Source organism: Otolemur garnettii, unplaced genomic scaffold (assembly GCF_000181295.1).
Source record: "Otolemur garnettii isolate 467f Iridium unplaced genomic scaffold, OtoGar3 scaffold00116, whole genome shotgun sequence".
NCBI classification, from domain to species: Eukaryota; Metazoa; Chordata; class Mammalia; order Primates; family Galagidae; genus Otolemur; species Otolemur garnettii.
In genome coordinates, this window is record NW_003852511.1 from 1,933,526 (window position 1) to 1,951,567 (window position 18,042).

An 18,042-nucleotide genomic window follows, 5' to 3' on the forward strand; every position below is an offset into this window, starting at 1 on the left:
ACACTCACATTAGTGGTTAGGCCCACAGGGATCCTCAAACTACAGCCCACGGGCTACGGCCCACTGAGGACATTTATCAGGTCCCCCAGGTGTTTTTGCCACCGCTGCCTGTCCTTTTAAACTATAGTCAGGCCCTCCAGTGGTCTGAGGGACAGTGAACTGGCCCCCTGTTTAAGAAGTCTGAGGACCCCTGGTAGGGCTTTAACATAGGAAAGCTGACAATGCATCCTAGAAAAAGTGCTACATACCTCATTGCTGAGTATCATACAGTCACCTTCAAAGTACTCCCCTTGGGAAGCTCTGCACCGATGCCACTGTGTAGTCCACCCTTCAAAGCAATTTCTGGAATGACCATCAGAACAGTTGTCACACAAGGTCTGACAATTAAGTTTGCAGACTTGCCATCGTGTGCTTACACTGGCAGTACTGTACAAACAACTTGGTAAGATTTCATACCCTTGCATATCATGTCTCACAGCTGTGTTTGTGTTGAAGTGCGGCAGTGTCTTGCTGAATGGCAATCATTATTACTGTTGTGTGCCAACAATGACAGGTCTGAGTGTGTGAAATTAATTTTACAGGATGAGTTTGTGAAATTGTCAGTCTTTGTATGTATTTGGCAGGGACAGAATTCAGTCCATGATACCACTGAAGGCTGTACCCTTTTACAATTCCACTAACAGTACATGAGGTTTCCAATCTCTCCACATTCTCACAGTTTTTATTTGCTGTGTTTTTGGTTATTGCTTCCTAAAGGTCAGAAGTGAGACCAGGCCCACTCATATGTGGTTTGGGGCGTATGAGTTGAGTGGCCTCCCTCATATATTGTTTTTTTCTATTTCTGGCAAGTAATTCTGCCCCAGTTAGCCAGGCTATGCAAGTGGGATGTAGAGAAACAAAAGAGAAGACTCATATTTCAAAGAGAGGGAGGAACGATTTAAGAAAATGAGTGCATATTTTTAGCTGGGCCAGATTACAGTTTCCTTCAGAGGTTGCATCTATTAAGACTAATCATTTAAAAGCAGGCATAGCTTCCAAGTGCAATGGTGTCATTTACAGCCTCAGCTGCGGCTGCAGCAGGGGGCCCACACCACCTCCTGTCTGGTGGGCCCTGAGCAATCTTCAGAGAATGTTCACATCCCACATCGGGTGCCTCAGCAAAAGGGAAACCTGCAGAGAAGTCCAGCATGTCATGAAATTGGCATGGAGAAAAGGACGCTTAATCCTGTTTACTTCAATCTCACTACAACGGCCTTGGATTTAGTCAACCAGAACTTCAAAACCAAAAGCAAATTGAGCACAGTAGGCTCTCTCTGAAAAACCCTGCACCTTCTATGAGGTTCTCACGACTCACTCTGCACAAAGGACACTGCAAACTGGGAGCCATCACAGCTTCCTTTTAAATATTTGTAAAGTTTTAGCTCAGGATATTTTCTAAACTTTGTCATTTGTGCAAGGAAGTCCTATCAGGGATTATATTCTTCATTTATTCATTTATCAAATATTCTACATAGAAAACCTATGTATAGAAACAAGGTACTGTGTTAATTGCTACAAACAGACAAAAATTAAAAAAAAAAAAATTACCAAGGAACTTATAGTGAACTAGACACAATAACTCTTGTGTGTAAAAATAATAACACAAGACAGAAAAATAGTTCACAGAAGAGATTAAGCATGGTGGGAAAGAAGAATCGGCCAGGACTACCAGTGAAACTGGAGTTTCTCTGTCAGGTCCTCGATCTCGAGGCTCAAACAAGGGGACCATGGACCACTGGAGTAAGTTAAAGGACAGAGTTTATTGAAAGCTAAAGAGGTAGGTAAGTGGCAGAGGGTAGAGAACCTCTGGTAACGGAGGGGAACCCAACTGGCCCCCACAGGCCTTCTGTCTAGGGGTTTATATTCTGTTTTTCCTTTTCTGTGGGCTGGGAGGGGGGTTGAGGAATGTATGTCTGGAACATGTCATAGTTGCCCAGGAGCCTGCAGGCAGAAAATAATCCTAAAATTAGCAGAGGAATGCTGTCCTTGAAGTCCTTGCCCAGGGGAGTAAGTAGGGGGTGTGCTCCCTACTCCAGGGGGAACCCCCAAGATGAGAGCCCGATCAGGTTGGTTTGTGCATGACCATGCTTGAGGCCAGGGAATGAGTCCTGGGAAGGGCCTATTTGTGCCCAGAGATGGGGTCTGCAGTGAGACTGATTTCCGAGCTCACCCAGGCCTAGAAAATAGAGGTCCCTGTCAATCTCTGAAGGGCCACAGCATTTGAGTTAGATTTAAAAAGACGTGAAGTTTGAGATCTGTGGAGAAGTAGAGGAAGAGCCTTCCAGGTCAAGGGACTGTAAATCATAAACCAGAGTGTATGAACAAGAAACAACAAATGCAGAAACAACTGTGGGGAAGTCAGTCGGGACCGGTTCTCTGAGGTTCCCGTATTAATAATTAGTAAATTATGCTCTAATTGTTATTTAAAATTTGGAAACATGTCTCTGTGTACTTCATTTTCTAATAAATCTATAACATAAAGCATGGACCCACTGTACCAAAACATGCATGTTTTCAGGAAAAATAAAGTTTTAAGCATCAGTTGTGGCTATTACCCAAAAATAGCGGGTGGAGAGTTAGGGAAGTAAATTGAAAGTAACATATGCATATCAAAGGAGAGGTTGCAAGGTGTTGCTTGTTGCCATGTTTATGCAGAACCACCCCCACCCCCACACCCCTACATCACATCCCCCCCCCAAAATGACTGGCCTTGAGAAGTGAGGTCAGACAGAAGGAACTCCAAACCTGCTTGGCCTTTCAGATCTATAAATAGGAGGCATGCTATTTATATCTGACCTACTTACACATACCCTCTATTTTAAGCAGCTACCTGGGACACCCATCAGAACCTAATTGTGGGTAGTTCAGGATCTCACAGCGCCAACAGGGAAGAGAAGTTTCCCCTGGAAACATGATTACACTTCATGGCTGGTTTCTGCAGTACCCTTATCTCGTACTAGACTCTGGGTACATTCCAGGCTCCAAGTTAGTTCATGAAAAGGTCCAAATGTCCACAGAATTGTAGAAAATAACACCAGTAACTCCTGTACGCCCCTCACACCTGCCGATCGCACTGTTGTCAAGACTTCACCATGCTGGCTTTCCCTCCACCAGTTTTCTTTTCTCCCCAGGCCTTGTAAAGTGCGCTCCAGGCACGTTGTTTCAGCTCTCCCAGCTCAATTCTCATCATCGTCCACATGCATGTTTTCTAATATAACCTTCGTGAGAATAATACACCTAACCTGAAGCAATAATTTTGCATCATTCAATACCGTTCTATAATGAAATCACCTTTATTGTCTCAAACGTGTCATTTTTATTCAGATTATTTAAGAATCCAAAGCTGGTGTGCACATTACATGTGGGGATTATGTGTCTTAAAACTTAATTTGGAAGAATTTTCTTCTCTATTTCTCCTTTTCTGTGCCCTTGAGTGACATTTAAATGGAGTCATTTTCTTGTGGCATATACCATGTTTTGCACTTGGCCTCTTTGCTTCCTTGTGGTGCTATGAAATTGTTCCCTTGTATCTCAAAATACATTCCTGGAGTATATAGCATCAGTTTCCTATGTATTAATACTTTCCTTGAGCATAGACAAATAAGCTGAAGAAATCTAGTGAAATGAGCACTATCATTTTTATTTTTTAATTAATTATTATTAAATGATAGCTGTGTACATTAATGCAATCATCAGGTACAGTGTGGAGTTTTCATATACAATTTGAAATATTTTCATCAAACTGGTTAACATAGCCTTTATGTCATTTTCTTAGTTATTGTGTTAAGACGTTTATATTCTACTTTTAGAAAGAGTCACTTGTACCCTTGTAAGATAAACCATAGAGGTGATTGTTTTTTGAGAGACAATGTCTCTCTTTCTGTTGCCCACACTAGAGATCAGTGGCATCATCATAGCTCTCAGAAACCTCAAACTCCTGGGTTCATGCAATCCTCTTGCCCTAGCTTCCCCAGTACCTGGGACCACAGGTATGCACCACCATGTCTGGGTAATTTTTTATTTTTTGTAGAAATGGGGTCTTACTATTGCGCCGGTTAGTCTCAAACTCCTGATCTCAGGTGATCCCCCTTCATGGCCTCCCAAAGTGCTGGGATTCCAGGCGTGAGCCACAGCATCTGGCCCAGAACTAAATTTTAATGAAACTTTACTATTTCCTTGCTATGTAAATTTGTGCACATTATTTAAGCTCTCTGAGTAGGTTTCACTGGTTTCATTATGAGCATGCCGATAATTTCATGGAGTTGTTAGCAGATTATAGAGAGAGAACTGGTGAAGCACCTGATGCAAAGCCCTGTGCAGTGTGATGGTGCCGGGGCTGGCCGCTATTCACTGCTGTTTTAGTGTACGCCAGCTCCAGGTGATGGTCAGCATCTCACGTAGAATGGTCTGCCTGATAAAGTTATCAAGACTTTTGGCTTGTTTCCCAGATTTCAAAAGATAGGTATCTTACCAATTATGAAAAGAACAGCTGGCTCCCTTTAGGAGGAATTTAAATTATGAGTGAGTGGTGTCAAAAGACAAAATTATAACAAATGTTACAAGTTTTAAAATCTTAATTGGCTTTATTTATAATTCTAGAATCAGGCAACACTTCATTCAACAAAATGAAGTCAGTATTCCAATAAGCAGAGCAGAAGAGTTTTGTTTTATCAAGTTGGGACTAAAAAAATAGTACCCAAAATGAAGAGTTCAGAAATAGCCTCAAAAGCAAAACTTTTCCCTTCTTCCCCCATTCTGTTTCTCAGTCCCGTTATCCCCCAAGGCTAGAGAGAATCACTCTTCCCCAAGGTAGGTCGTAGAAACCAGAACCCCCTTTTATGGGTAGGCAGTCGTAAAACCTAAAATTATTCTGTATAAAGAAAGGCCTAAAAGGGATTCTTTGACCTACCTGGTATGACTGTAGGGCATAGACACCCCCCTTCCAGAGAGGGTCCTCCTCCCTACCCAGAGGATGGAATGCAGCTCAGAGAGGCAAGAAGGATCCAGACAGGCCTTGCGGGGCTCCCTGCTCAGGCGGTTTGCTCTTTTCGTCCAATCATAGTTCCACACAACTGTCTCTACTTTATCGAACCTAAGTGTATTGTCTTTGGGCCTTCATCCTGAAGGCTCCTGCATATACACATTTAATAAACTCACACACTTTTGTCCTAGTGATCAGTCTGCCTCATGTCAGTGATTTTTGATCTTAAGCAAACTTCCAGGTGCCAAGGGCCTGGGCCTCCTGATGGACAGAGGATGACTGAAGCGAGCAGAGACCACGAGCGCGAGCAGGCTGGGCAGTTCACAGGTGCTTCCCTGGGAAGGGGGACAGGGAAACACAAGAGTAGAGGAACCCTGGGCTGGTCAGTGTCAGGGTGCTTTTCTCTCTCTCTGTCCTGTCAGATAACTGAGTTTCCATTTGGCGTCCTGGACCCGCAGCCTGAGTGCTTCCATCTCCATTTTCAGTCTGATGGGTGGAGTTTGACTAAGCAGGCACTCAATCCAAAACTCCTCTGAGTTTTATTTAACGGTAGCAATTGAAAAGAAACCCAGCGGAGACCTAATTGCATTAAATGAAGCAACTATTTATGCCGTGTTCAGGTCAGAGTACCTAACCGTGTTATTTCCACAGGAGGGAAAGAAGAATTTGAGTGAAATAATCTATCAAACCTCTCCAGGCACTGAAGGCAGGAGTATACTCTGTCCAAGGAAACTGGAGTCAAGCTTCCCTGCAGCAGAATAACGGCTTTCTGGGCCAGCCTTCCTAGGGGGGTTTCTCACAGTCCCCCCCAGGGGCTTTCTGAGCCCCTCCTGATACTTGGTGGGAAGTCAGCTCCTTGTTACCACTGCTGTCACTGTCGCCATCTAGGCATTTCCTGCCAGGGAGGCAAGGTGACAGTCATGCTTCATTGCTAACCGTCACCCACCTCACGTCTTCAATTTCACGTTGTAAAAGAAGGAGCTATGATTCCACAAACACATAAGCCCTTCTGCTATTCTGTTAGCATGATCATTAACTACTTGTATAATTGCTGTAAACATCAGAAACAGTGATATGGCAATCTACAGTGTGCCCGAAACCAGGGCAACGGTTCTCAAAGAATAGTACAGGAACTCCCCGCGTCAGAATCATCTGGGACACAAGCTACAAATATGCGTTTCTAGGTCCTTGCCTCAGATCTAGTAAATTGAAATCTCGGAAAGAGAGATCCAGGAATCTGCATTTTTGGCATGCGCACTATAGTTTGGGGATGCATGAGAGACTCTGGGAGGAGACGTCTCAGTGCTGATGAGATTATCCCACAATTACATGGTTGTGAGTGGAGATGCTGATGTTTTAATCCAGGACTGGTCAACTTCAATCAACTTCAACGCCTGTACTGATCTTGTTATGCTATGTTTATTTATTTTTGTTTTTTTCTTTTCTTTTCCCTCCCTCCCTCTTTCCTTTCCCTCCCTTCCTTCCTTCCTTCCTTCCTTCCTTCCTTCCTTCCTTCCTTCCTTCCTTCCTTTCTTTCTTCTTTCTTTCTTTCTTTTTTGTTGAGACAAAGTCCTGCTCTCCTGCCCAAGTTAGAGTGCTGCAGTGTCAGCATAGCTCACAGCAACCTCAAACTCCTAGGTTCAAGCCATCCTTCTGCCTCAGCCTCTTGAGTAGCTGGAACTACAGGCATCTACTATAATGCCTGGCTAATTTTTCTATTTTTAGTAAAGTTGGGGTCTTGCTCTTGGTCAGGCTGGTCTTGAACTCCTGAGCCCAAGCAACCCACCTGTCTCAGCCTCCCAAAGTGCTAGGATTACAGGCATAAACCACCATGCTTGACTAATGCTTTATTTTTGATTGCCATCGACAATCTTATAACTTTCAGCACACCACTCCTATCAATCTTGCAAACAGTCTCACAAATAATTAGCTTATTAATGAACTCATGATTTTCAATTCCCTAAGATGCTGCCTGATTTCTTTTTCCTCTTTCTTTCAGACAGAAAGATCTAGCAGAGTGTGGTGTAGGCCACTCTTTCCCTTGAATCACTAGTAGTTCCTTTGTTTATTCTCCTACCCCTCACTTCCTCCCACCCTCCAGTTTTTCTTCTTGTCCCCCTTCTTAAGTGAATGAATTTCCAATACGAAGTTTAAAATGAAAGTTGAAAATGCAGTGCAGAGAGCTTTGGTGCCACTTTGCAGAATTTTTGAAGATTATTTGGATTTATTAATAATAGCTATTCCATATCTCTGATATTAGAATTGGTAATCACAATTCTGATCATAACTCTGCCCCTGATTTAAAGACAGTGGAATATAGGAAATCTATGATTCCTTCTTATCCAGAGATTAGAAACAGAAGGGGATGAAGACTGGAAACAAAGAAAAAGAGATCCATGTTCAAATACATCATTATTCTGAGGATAAAGTCACATCGCCTTTACCAATGACAGGACTTGTCAAGGTGAATGGTATTAAAGCTCTGGTGACTTACGGTGTTTGCATTGTGTGAGGGCCATTTGTAACCCAGTTAGGAATTTAGGAGCCTCTGAGCAGGTCTTGGGGCAGGTGTCTTTCTGTGTAAAAGAAGCTTTTATCCCAGGTCCTGAATGAATACCTGGAGGAGTCTGGGTCTTTTAACTGAAACTTTCTCACTCCAGGAATATAATAAGTATCTGGAAGCCTGAGATGCAAGGCTTTAGGAGGCAGAGGAGGGAACCCGAGGACAAGAGAGGTGTGGCAGGAACTGTGGATGAACTTCATCATCCTCTCAAGGAATTCGCAGTGCTAAGGGAGCCTGGCTGTGCAAGCAAGTGTTCCTAGTTTTCAACAATGATCTCAGAAAAGAGGCTTTGGATCTGGCCTTTTCACACTTCCTTTTTTTTTTTTTTTTTTGCTGTCATGTATATATTTTAATATCTAAAACCAGAATCATATTTTTCTTGTAGCACTATTGTAAAAATTTATGAGAAAACAAATCATGAAAAATAGGTTAGAGGCCCTAAACATAGTGGCTATTGTTATTTTATTTTTATTTTTCATTTTTTACATATACATGTGTTTATTAGGTTTCCACCTTTTACCTTCACAAAATTAAAAAGGCTTAAAATTTAATAACAATAGCAATGTTTAAGATAAAGACTAGAAACAAAAATCTCGTAAAGAACAAATGAAGATAAATACATTCAGAAAAGAAATCAGACGATTGCCACGTTTCCATTTTTAAGCATGTAGATTGCACTTCCTGTTTTGTTTTTTTTTATTTTTAATTTTTCCTTCTAACATTATCTCTTGTTTTGGCTCTTTAATGATTTTTATTATATCTTCTACTTGTTGTTATGCTCTTTAATTGGGGAGAGGAAGCACTGGCATCCAGGCTTATTCTGAAATGAGGGATGCTGCATTTCATTCCTTCTGTGGCTGCACACGGCTTCCTCTCCTCAGCTCTGGATCCCCACCCTGCTGCCCGCAGATCCAGTCCCCTGAGTCCCTGTCTGTTCGCAGTTACCCCTGGTTCTAGAGCTGATTCTGACTAGGCCTGGGAGTTCTTAGGCAGCAAGATGCCCCCACCGGCGGGACTCGGAATTGTAAGACTTGGGCATTTTCATCTTGGCCGACCAAGCCACACTTTTGTCCTAAGCAGGGTTGGCTCTGCCCACACCGCTGGATGGCCACCTCCCTTCCTCAGCAGCCTCCAGCTCTTATCCCTGTTCCAGGGGTAGGTAGACTAGGTTGGGGCCACGTGGCTCTGGTATTTCCCGTATACCAGATGTGGACTTCCTCTCCACACTAGACCAGCCACGCAGACTGTGATGCCGCTCTCCTACTGAACCCCACATGGCCGTTTTGCTATGACTCCTGCACAGTAATGAGCCACCTGGTCCACCACCCTTATGACAACAGACAGTCCTCACGTGCAGGTCTGCCTGGAAAGAGCCAGACTCGCACACTGTCAGGTTTACTAACCCTGTGGCCGCTCCCTCCCTGAATTTTTAGCCCCATTCTGCCTGAAGCTGCCCTCCCTTAATAGGATTCCTTCATTCGTCTCTTCTTACCCTAAAGATGTTCCCCCCAGAAATGATAGTTAGCATCGTATCTAGACAAGACATTATGGATTGCTAATTATCTGAGATTATCTGATCTTGCTAATTCATTAGGGATCAAGTCAAAATTCTTGCAATATTCACAGTTCCAAAATAATAATGAAAAAGGAGAAAATAATTCTTAGTACCATACTTATGCAGGTCTTACGTGAGGAAATTAGGTTACCATCCGTATCTGTAAGTCTGCTAGCTTACATTTTCTGCCAAGGTCTGTGTTCTAAGTCTCAGATCTACGTCTCTAACTTAGACCTTTCCATTGGATGTATATTCGACACCTCAAACTCAACATATCCAGAGCTGAAACTCAGACTTTTCACTTGTGTCTTTTCCCACCTGCTGCTCCAATAACAATAACTACAAAACCCAACCAACCAACCAAACAAACAAACAAACCCTTCTTCTCTTCATATGTTCCATCTAATTTCCTAGAGTAGGAAACTGCAATTTCCTTCCCTCATGCTTCAAAACTAATTCACCCATCCTAATCCTAACCCTTCTCTCACTTATTTCTCAAATCCATTCATTTCTGTCTATGTCCACTGCCAATATGCTAATTCAGGCCTCCCCCACAATAGCTGCCCACTGCCTTCACAATGTAATTCAAACTTCTTAAAATTGCATGGGGTTTATATCTTGATGTATTTATGTGCATCAAGCCATAATCTCTCGTCTAGTCCTGTCTTTACCTGAGATAACAATACCAGCTCCTGCATGAAAGGTAGAATACAGAGCACGTAAACTTTACTAAGTCCATATCAGATAAATTATTTATTCTAACAATAATAGCAGAGAGTTTGAAAAACTCAGTTAATGATTGTACCACTGTGCTCTAACCTGGGTGACAGACAGGGACCCTGCCTCTAAAAAATAAACAGCAAAAATAAAAAGCTCAGCTAAAAGGTCTGCTATGCGGCAAATAATACATAAAATAATATTAACTTTAACAAATACAGTAGAACTGCCATAGGTGACCACCTCCCTCATTGACCACCTCCTTTTCATAAACTGGACGTGCCCCGCATGTACGTATCAGTACATAGGCCTAGTTCCTTATGTTGACCAGCTCCATATGTTGACCAGTTTGTTAGGGTCCCCGGGTGGTCAACTTACAGAGGTTCTACTGAATTTACTACATGGCAGGTTCTTTTCTAAAAGGTTTGTAAATATTAATTCACTTAACACATAGAATATTTTTAGAGGTAGTTGGTATGACTCCATTTTTCACAGGAGGAAAATGATTCATAGATAGTTAAGAAACTAGTCCAAGGTTACGAAGGTGGGATTTGGGCCAGGGAGTTTGCTTCCAGAAACCAGGCTGTCAGTTACTGTACTTTGCTACTCTGCCCTGTGTGACCTGTGAACATAGAAACTATTTAATTGTCATACCCAACATTTTGTTACATTATTTATAAATTGTAACATATTAGGCACATATCATGATACCAAGTCATGCAGAGTATTTAGGCAGAGAATTTATTGTCTCTGCAGAAATTTCACACGTAGCTGTGGTCACCAGGCATGCCAGGCAAGGTGGGCGGCTGAGGCTGCAGCTCATAGTGGCTGTCTGGTCGAGTGATGCCAGTGTTGGGCTGTAGCCTGGGTCCCATGACCCTGCCAGGCACCAACACCTACCTGGTGGGAACCGCCCCAGGAGAATCCTCATTGCCACTGGAGAACCAGCAATTCCAGATTATACCAGCTGTTTAAGGCAGGCTCTCATAGAGTTTAACACAGCTCCCCAGGAAATCATAGTGACTCACTGGCACCAGGATCATCCTGGTGGCACAGGAGGTATTTGTAAAAGGACTAATAATGACACTATCTATTGTACTTAAAAACTCTAAGAGGAATCTTCACAGGGAATAAATTATAGAAAATGGAGAGCAGCAAAATGTTTATCTGAAAGGTGGAGATGTAATTAAGATCAAGGGAATCCTCTGAGAGTTTAATGTAACACCTGGCCACACTGGGGATCATGTGCCTTGCCTCTTAAAGAGGGGGATGCTCTTTGCTGGAGATTGCAGCCTAGGGGCAGCAACAACTATATATGAAGACCTCTATGTTTATACGCACTTCCTAAAAGAATGATTGAAAACAAGAGCTGACATTGTCTACCCAGGACATGACCCCGAAATCCATCATGCTGAAGCAAAATCCTACAGCACATTTCCCTCAGAAATGTCTGAGAACAGAAAATGCTTACATTATCTCCTGAGAACTTGGAGCTTGTACAAATTATTGGCAAAAATACTCCTGAATATTTACATACAATGACTAAGCATAATCCCTTGCTTCATTTGAAAAAACTAAAAAAAGAAGGAAAAATACTTAGCAACACAGATCCGGACAAGAAATGGAAAGCCAATTCAGACGAATGAAAGCTTTGTTTTGTTGTCAGAGAACAGTATATATATATATTTTTAACTATGGCTTATTTATAAAAAAAAATACAAAGTGTAAAACCCTGAACATAACTCTACATACTTTTTAACTATTCTAAAATGTGTAAATTACATTATAAATGTATGACATAGGTTATTTATCTAATCTTGGTCTTAAAAGATTTTATTAGAAATTCAGAATCCTAAAGCTTACAGTTTTCAATAGATTACCTAAAATGGTTATTTTGAAACTATTAACATTTGTATAATTGTTTTAGAAAGGAACTTTACATATTGTAGATCTGATGTCCTTATAGTAGGGACGTTCCTTTTCTTCTCTGTGTGTAGGAGATATTCAAGTGCTGCTATTCCACACTATTAACCTTATTTAAAGGACTTACTACAGGATGTTTTCTATGAGAAATTTATCTGACACATGTGGACTCACAACTTTATTGCTTTTGACTTGTGAATATGTCATTTTTAATCTATGTTATTATCCATAGAGTTGTCTTTTGATATATATGTCCTCTGCAAGTATACAGTAAGATTCTCAAGGCCAAGAGCAGTATCTTTTATTTATGTACTGTAATGAAATCTCTCACATCTTTTTTCCTTTTTTTTAAGAGATAGAGTCTTACTCGGTCACCTTAACTAGAGTGTGGTGGCATCATACCTCACAGCAGCCTCAAACTCTTGTGTCAAAGCAATCTTATTGACTCAGCCTCTCAAGTAGCTGGGCCTGCAGGTGTGTACCACCACACCCAGGTAGTTTTTCTATTTTTAGTAGACATGGGGTCTTGCTCTTGCTAAGCTTGGTCTTGAACTCCTGAGTTCAGGCAACCCTCAAGCCTTCCAAAGTGGTAGGATTATAGGCATGAACCACCATGCCCAGCGCAAAAATTGTTCACATCTTCACACTAAAGCATCAAGTCCCTCCAATCTTGGATTTCTCTTGAAATCACAATGTTCTTCCGAGCAATATAATTTAACTATAAATTATAAAGCATGCAGGTGAACATATCTATATAATAGTATCTCAAACTCTAAATATTCCAAAACCCAAAGTTTCTTTTTTTCCATCAAATTTCTTCCTCCCCAATATTTTTGCTCTCAGCAGCAGAAATTTTCATCTGTAACTTCTCTCTCCCAGTCACCAATTCTAACAGCTCTCCCTCCCAAATGCCTCTTCTATCTGTTACCCTTTCCCTTTCCACTGACTGTGACCATGTGCAGGCTGTGAGTACCTCTCACTATACCAGAGTCCCCTAAGAGATTGCTCCAAATCCAATTTCTAAGTAGTAGAATCCATCATTTACATTTCTCCTTCTGCTAATTTCTAAACGCTGACATGATTGTTACTTATTCACTCAAAACAACTTACAAAGACCAAATTCCTTACTAAGGCATTCCAAACCTTCCCTGTATAGGCCTTGAATTCCTAGATGACCAGTTCATTGAGGTTAGGAACATGATTTTCCAAAAATCTGGTATAATGCAGTAAGATCTCTCTGTCTTTTTATGTTTGTGTGTATTTATGACTCTATATTTGTTTTATCAAGTGGCATCATAAACACTGCGCTCATACTACAATTGCTTAGCTGGAAATATTGTGAAAGAAAAACCAGAGCCAAACAGTAGTTAAAATAGCAAAAACATTTTATTCAGGAATCATTGCAATAAAGGAAAAGAAATCTCAATATAGAGTGTGCTCACTTCCAAATACAGCATGGACAAGCAGGGATTTACTGCCGGTGAGCAACATGGAGCTCAACTTGTTGGAAAATTACTAAAAGGAAACATCAGGAGTGGGGAGGTTTCTGGTTAAACAGACCTAACAGGATCCCTGCTGAAGACAGACCAGAGTGTGCAGATAGCAAGGATAGGAGAGGAGGGATTGATCAGTTATGGAGGGCGATCAGGTATGAAGGGTGCTGGATCTCTCTAAACTGAATTAGCAAGGTTATTGCTACAACTGGGTGATGCAGGTGCCACACCATTGAAGCTAAGGTCAAAGATTAGTTGGAAAGAAAGCTTAGATGAACTTGACTGAAATTTAGTCAAGGAGAGTCCTTGTCAGTGTCAACACTGTCCTTGTCATGTGTGGCCCCGTGGTTTGTCAATGTCAACACTGTCCTTGTCATGTATGTGTGTTAGTATTGCCTTAATTTACCAGACAGGGGCTTCCAGGGCATAAGAGCAGAGTCACCATCTTTTGGGTGGAACAGCAGCCACAGAGAAAGCCGACTGTGGTTTTTTCTTAGTCTGGGATGGGAGAGGGAATCTTGATTTACTTTCAGTACTCCTCAGATAGATGTGACCAGACCCTCAAATTACATAGCTCTTCAGTGATAAAAACATGACTTAAAACACTTCTATTTTGTCACTTATAGCTTGAGATGTCACTTGATATATGTGTCCTCTGCAAGTATACGGTAAGATTGTTAAGGCCAAGAGCAGTATCTTCTATTTATGTATTGCAATAAAATCGCCCATCTCTCTCTCTCTCTCTTTTTCGTCCATTACTTTGATCTTCCTCTCTCTCCCCCACCCCTCCCGGTAGAGTGCCATGGCGTCTTAGCTCACAGCAACCTCAGACTCTTGGGCTGATCCTTCTGCCTCAACCTCCCCAGTAACTGAGACTCCAGGCGCCCGCCACAGAGTCCGGCCAGTTTTTAGAGTCGGGGTCTCGCTTGGGCTCAGGCTGGGGTCGAACTCCCGAGTTCAGGGAATCCACCCGCCTCCGCCGCCCTGAGTGAGCCACCGCGCCCGCCAACAATTGTCCTAATACAAGTCTGGACGCGGAAAACGGCTCCCAGCAAAGCATCCAAATAAACCTCGCGCGAAAACTAGCCAAGTACACAGAGGAGCAGAAGCCCCCGGAGTACAGTCTGGGACTGAGGGCACGCCCCCTCAAATCTCGCGAGATCGCAGCACAGGCGCTGCTGCCCAACTCCCCGACTCTCGCGAGATTACAGGGCTCCCGCTTCCCGTCTCCGGAGCTGAGGCCGCGGCGTCTCCCGGGGCAACAGCAATGGCGGCTTCGCTGTCCGAGCGGCTCTTCTCCTTGGAGCTGCTCGTAGACCGGGTGCGTCTGGAAGCTCGGCTGCTGCCGGCGTCTGCCGTTGCGGGGGAGCAGGGGCAGGAGGACTCCTCGCCCCTGCGCGCCCTGTGCCCCGCCGTGGCCTTCCGCCTGCTGGACTTCCCCACGCTGCTGGTCTACCCCCCGGACGGCCCCGCCGCGCCCGCCCCGGAACCCTGGCCGGGCGTGATCAGCTTCGGTCGCGGCAAGTCCTGTCTCTTCCGCCTGCACCCTGCCACCCTGCACCGCCTGCTCCTTAGGACGCCGCTTCACACCTTGCTCCTGCAGCTGCCCCCCGGGCGCCCGACCCCCGCCCCGCAGCTCCTGGGTTCGTGCAACATCTCTCTGGCCGCCGCGGTCCAGAAGGTCGTGGGGCCGGCAGCCTCCAGGTGTTCCCAGGGCCACCGGGGAAGTTTCCCCCTGCATAACCGAGCTGGGGAGCGGATTGGGCACATTATGCTGGCCTACCGTCTGACTGACCTGGGAAGCGGCTTGCTGGGCCATCTCGAGCGTCCGGTCACCTTCACCTCCACGGCAGGTGGGGTGAAGCACGAAGAGGTCCTGGAGGCAGTGGAGGTCAGTTTCCAACCCCCGCAGGAGCAACAGCAGCCACAGCAGCCGGCCTCAGAGACAAGCCCAAAGGACACTGACAGGTCTCCAGGCGAGTTAGAAATCCCAAAGGCACAGAAAGATTCGAAGAAAATCATTTTCCATAGTAAGGCCAACACTGGCAACTCGGGCTTCTTGGAGAATGACAAAACCTCCTGTGTTGTTACTTGTCCAAATGCTAAGGGTGGGAGGTGTTTTAGTCCCCGAGATGAGGAAGTTACAGAGTTGGACATTGAAACCAACACATTTTGTCCTCCTCCTCTGTATTACACTCACTTGACCCAAGAAAAACCACCTCCTGCACAAGTTAAAATCACTATTGAGCCTCAGGTGAAGTTACCCGAGGAGTTGGACGGTGCTTTTCCAGAAAAACAATGTATAAATTCCCCAACACATAGGAGGTCTCTAAAACATACAAATTTTGCAACAGATGAGGGTCCTCCAGTGCTTGTAAATCCTCCACTTATTCATGATATAGGAGCAGTTAATCAAACTACATGTCACACTCAAACTGAACAAAATAGAATTAATACAATAAGGCAGCTGCCTTTGTTAAATGCTTTGTTGGTTGAGTTGTCCGTGTTATATGACCAACCTGTGGCAAGTCCTACTCATATACATCCTCATTTAGCCTGGTTATACAGAGCTGAGGATAAGAAGGGATCAGAATCTTTTGCCAAGTCCACATGTGGGACCGAATCTAAAGAGAATAAGCTTTCAGTGGAGGACCATGAAAAGTCAGTCAGTCCGCAGCATAAAAAGAAACAAGTTGAAAACCCTCAGAAAGGTAAACATTTTGAAAAGAGCAGTGGTACCCCTCAAAAAAGAGCTCCAAGGGGTAGGCTACTCTATGGCTTAACAAATACACTAAGACTTCGTTTAAAACAAACAAATCCTGATATGTTGGTAGTGCATGAAAAGAGGGAACAGTACAGAAAGATGCAAGCACAAATATTGGGCACAAAACTCAGAATTCCATCATCCAAAATTAAAATACTAAGTTTTACAGAACAAAGTCAGAAGCCACATCAGCTACCTGAGGATAAGTATTTAGATTCAGATGTATCTTTTGCTGAAAATAGTGATACCTCAGGGCAAATTAGTAGATTTTTTGATGAGCCCAGCACAACTAAAGAAATTAAACTGAAATGTGCAACTGATAAGAAGAGAAATGATTGTGGTAAAAGTAGAACCAGTAATGGTTCACTGGGGGAAATTGTGAGTCCTGCACATTCCACTATTTCAGAAATGTTGACCCATACAAGTGTTTTGGGAGGTGAAGTGGAAGTTCAAAGTCCAAATGTTTTTCTACAAGATACTGTTGACAGAGTTTTAGTAGATGAAGAAATAGATAAGGGGCCAGGCAAAACTACAGATAATGACATTCTTACTGCTAATGAAAATAAAGCAAGTGGAAATAGTTGCTATGAAAACATCTCAGAACTGAAGTATTCAGATGATTTCACCAGCTCTTGCTGTTCGGAAGATTTCTGTACCACTGAGGACACCAACAAAAGTTTACAAGCTCATGATAGCAGTCCAGGGGCAGAAAATCCAAAACCTAGTCAATATACAAGTACGGCAGGTGAAACAAGATTGTTCATAAGGAAAAACAGCAGTGAAAAGAGTTTTATTCTTAGCCCACCATTTTCAGCAGGATCACCAGTACACTCATACAGAAAATCTCGTATTTCAAAGACTCAGGATAAAAGTTTGGAGGAAGCATCTTGTATCTCTACCAGTGATTTATCTTCATCACAGTGGACTGAAGAAAAAGAAAACCAGATAGACAAAAATGGTATGCATACTTCTAAAGTTATAAAGAGTGGTCAAGACATCGCTATTAAACTTAAAACAAGAACTGGTTGCAAATCTTTAGAAAAAAGCCAATCGCTGCAGACATCACAAGTGAGTTCTTATCTGCCTTCTAACTTGTCAGAACTAGAACTTAATGTTCTTGATAACAGTACATCAGATCACTTTGAAGACGATGACTTTGGTTCACTAAGTATTTCCAAGCAATGTAAAGACATATGTGAATTAGTAATAAATAAACTTCCAGGGTACACGGTGTAAAAACATACTTTTAACAAACATTTTTTAAACAACCTGTGTGGACTGTTAATGAAAAAAATTTAAATATTAGTAATGTTATGTTAGTATGTAAATTATGTGAGTTAAGTCTTTTTAAGAAATAAAAATGTTTGTCATTTCTTTGATGTTTAAATAGTGTTCTACTAAATCTGGTAATATTGATCATAACAATCACTTTGTAGCCTATAAGATTACTTTTTAAGTTGTTTAATCTTGTAAGAATAAAAGTTGCTATCATTCTGTCTCTCTTAAAGTATCTTTCCTAAAGCATTGATCATCCTGAACCTGACCATGTTATTGAAAAAAGGTAAGTTAATAAGGATAGCTTCAAATTTTGGAATTAGTCATGTAACAAATACAGAAGAGGTGCTGAAAGGTACAAAAATATTTAAGATAGAGCACCTGCTGTTACAAGAGCTTACAATTTTATATAGACAAGAAGTCTTTTTTTTTTTTTTTTTGAGACAGAGCCTCAAGCTATCCCCCTGGGTAGAGTGATGTGATATCACAGCTCACAGCAACCTCCAACTCCTGGGCTCAAGCAAGTCTCCTGCCTCAGCCTCCCAAGTAGCTGGGACCACAGGCACCCGGCTATTTTTTGGTTGCAGCCTTCATTGTTGTTTGGCAGGCCCAGGCTGGATTCGAACCCGCCACCTTAGGTGTATGTGGCTGGCGCCTTAGCCACTTGAGCCACAGGCACAGAGCCAACAAGAAGTCTTCACTGGTATGTACACATCCTGTGTCTCTTACAGA

The 18,042-nt window shown here is 42.7% G+C and overlaps 1 protein-coding gene across 1 annotated transcript; it reads left to right on the plus strand.

The window, feature by feature from the left end:
* The first annotated feature begins 14,511 nt into the window (after positions 1 to 14,511).
* Positions 14,512 to 17,271, plus strand: MAP10 (microtubule associated protein 10). The gene has a single exon (XM_012809911.1). The coding sequence runs from the start codon at positions 14,539 to 14,541 to the stop codon at positions 17,269 to 17,271; it is 2,733 nt and encodes a 910-aa protein (XP_012665365.1). The 5' UTR covers positions 14,512 to 14,538.
* The last annotated feature ends 771 nt before the right edge of the window (positions 17,272 to 18,042 follow it).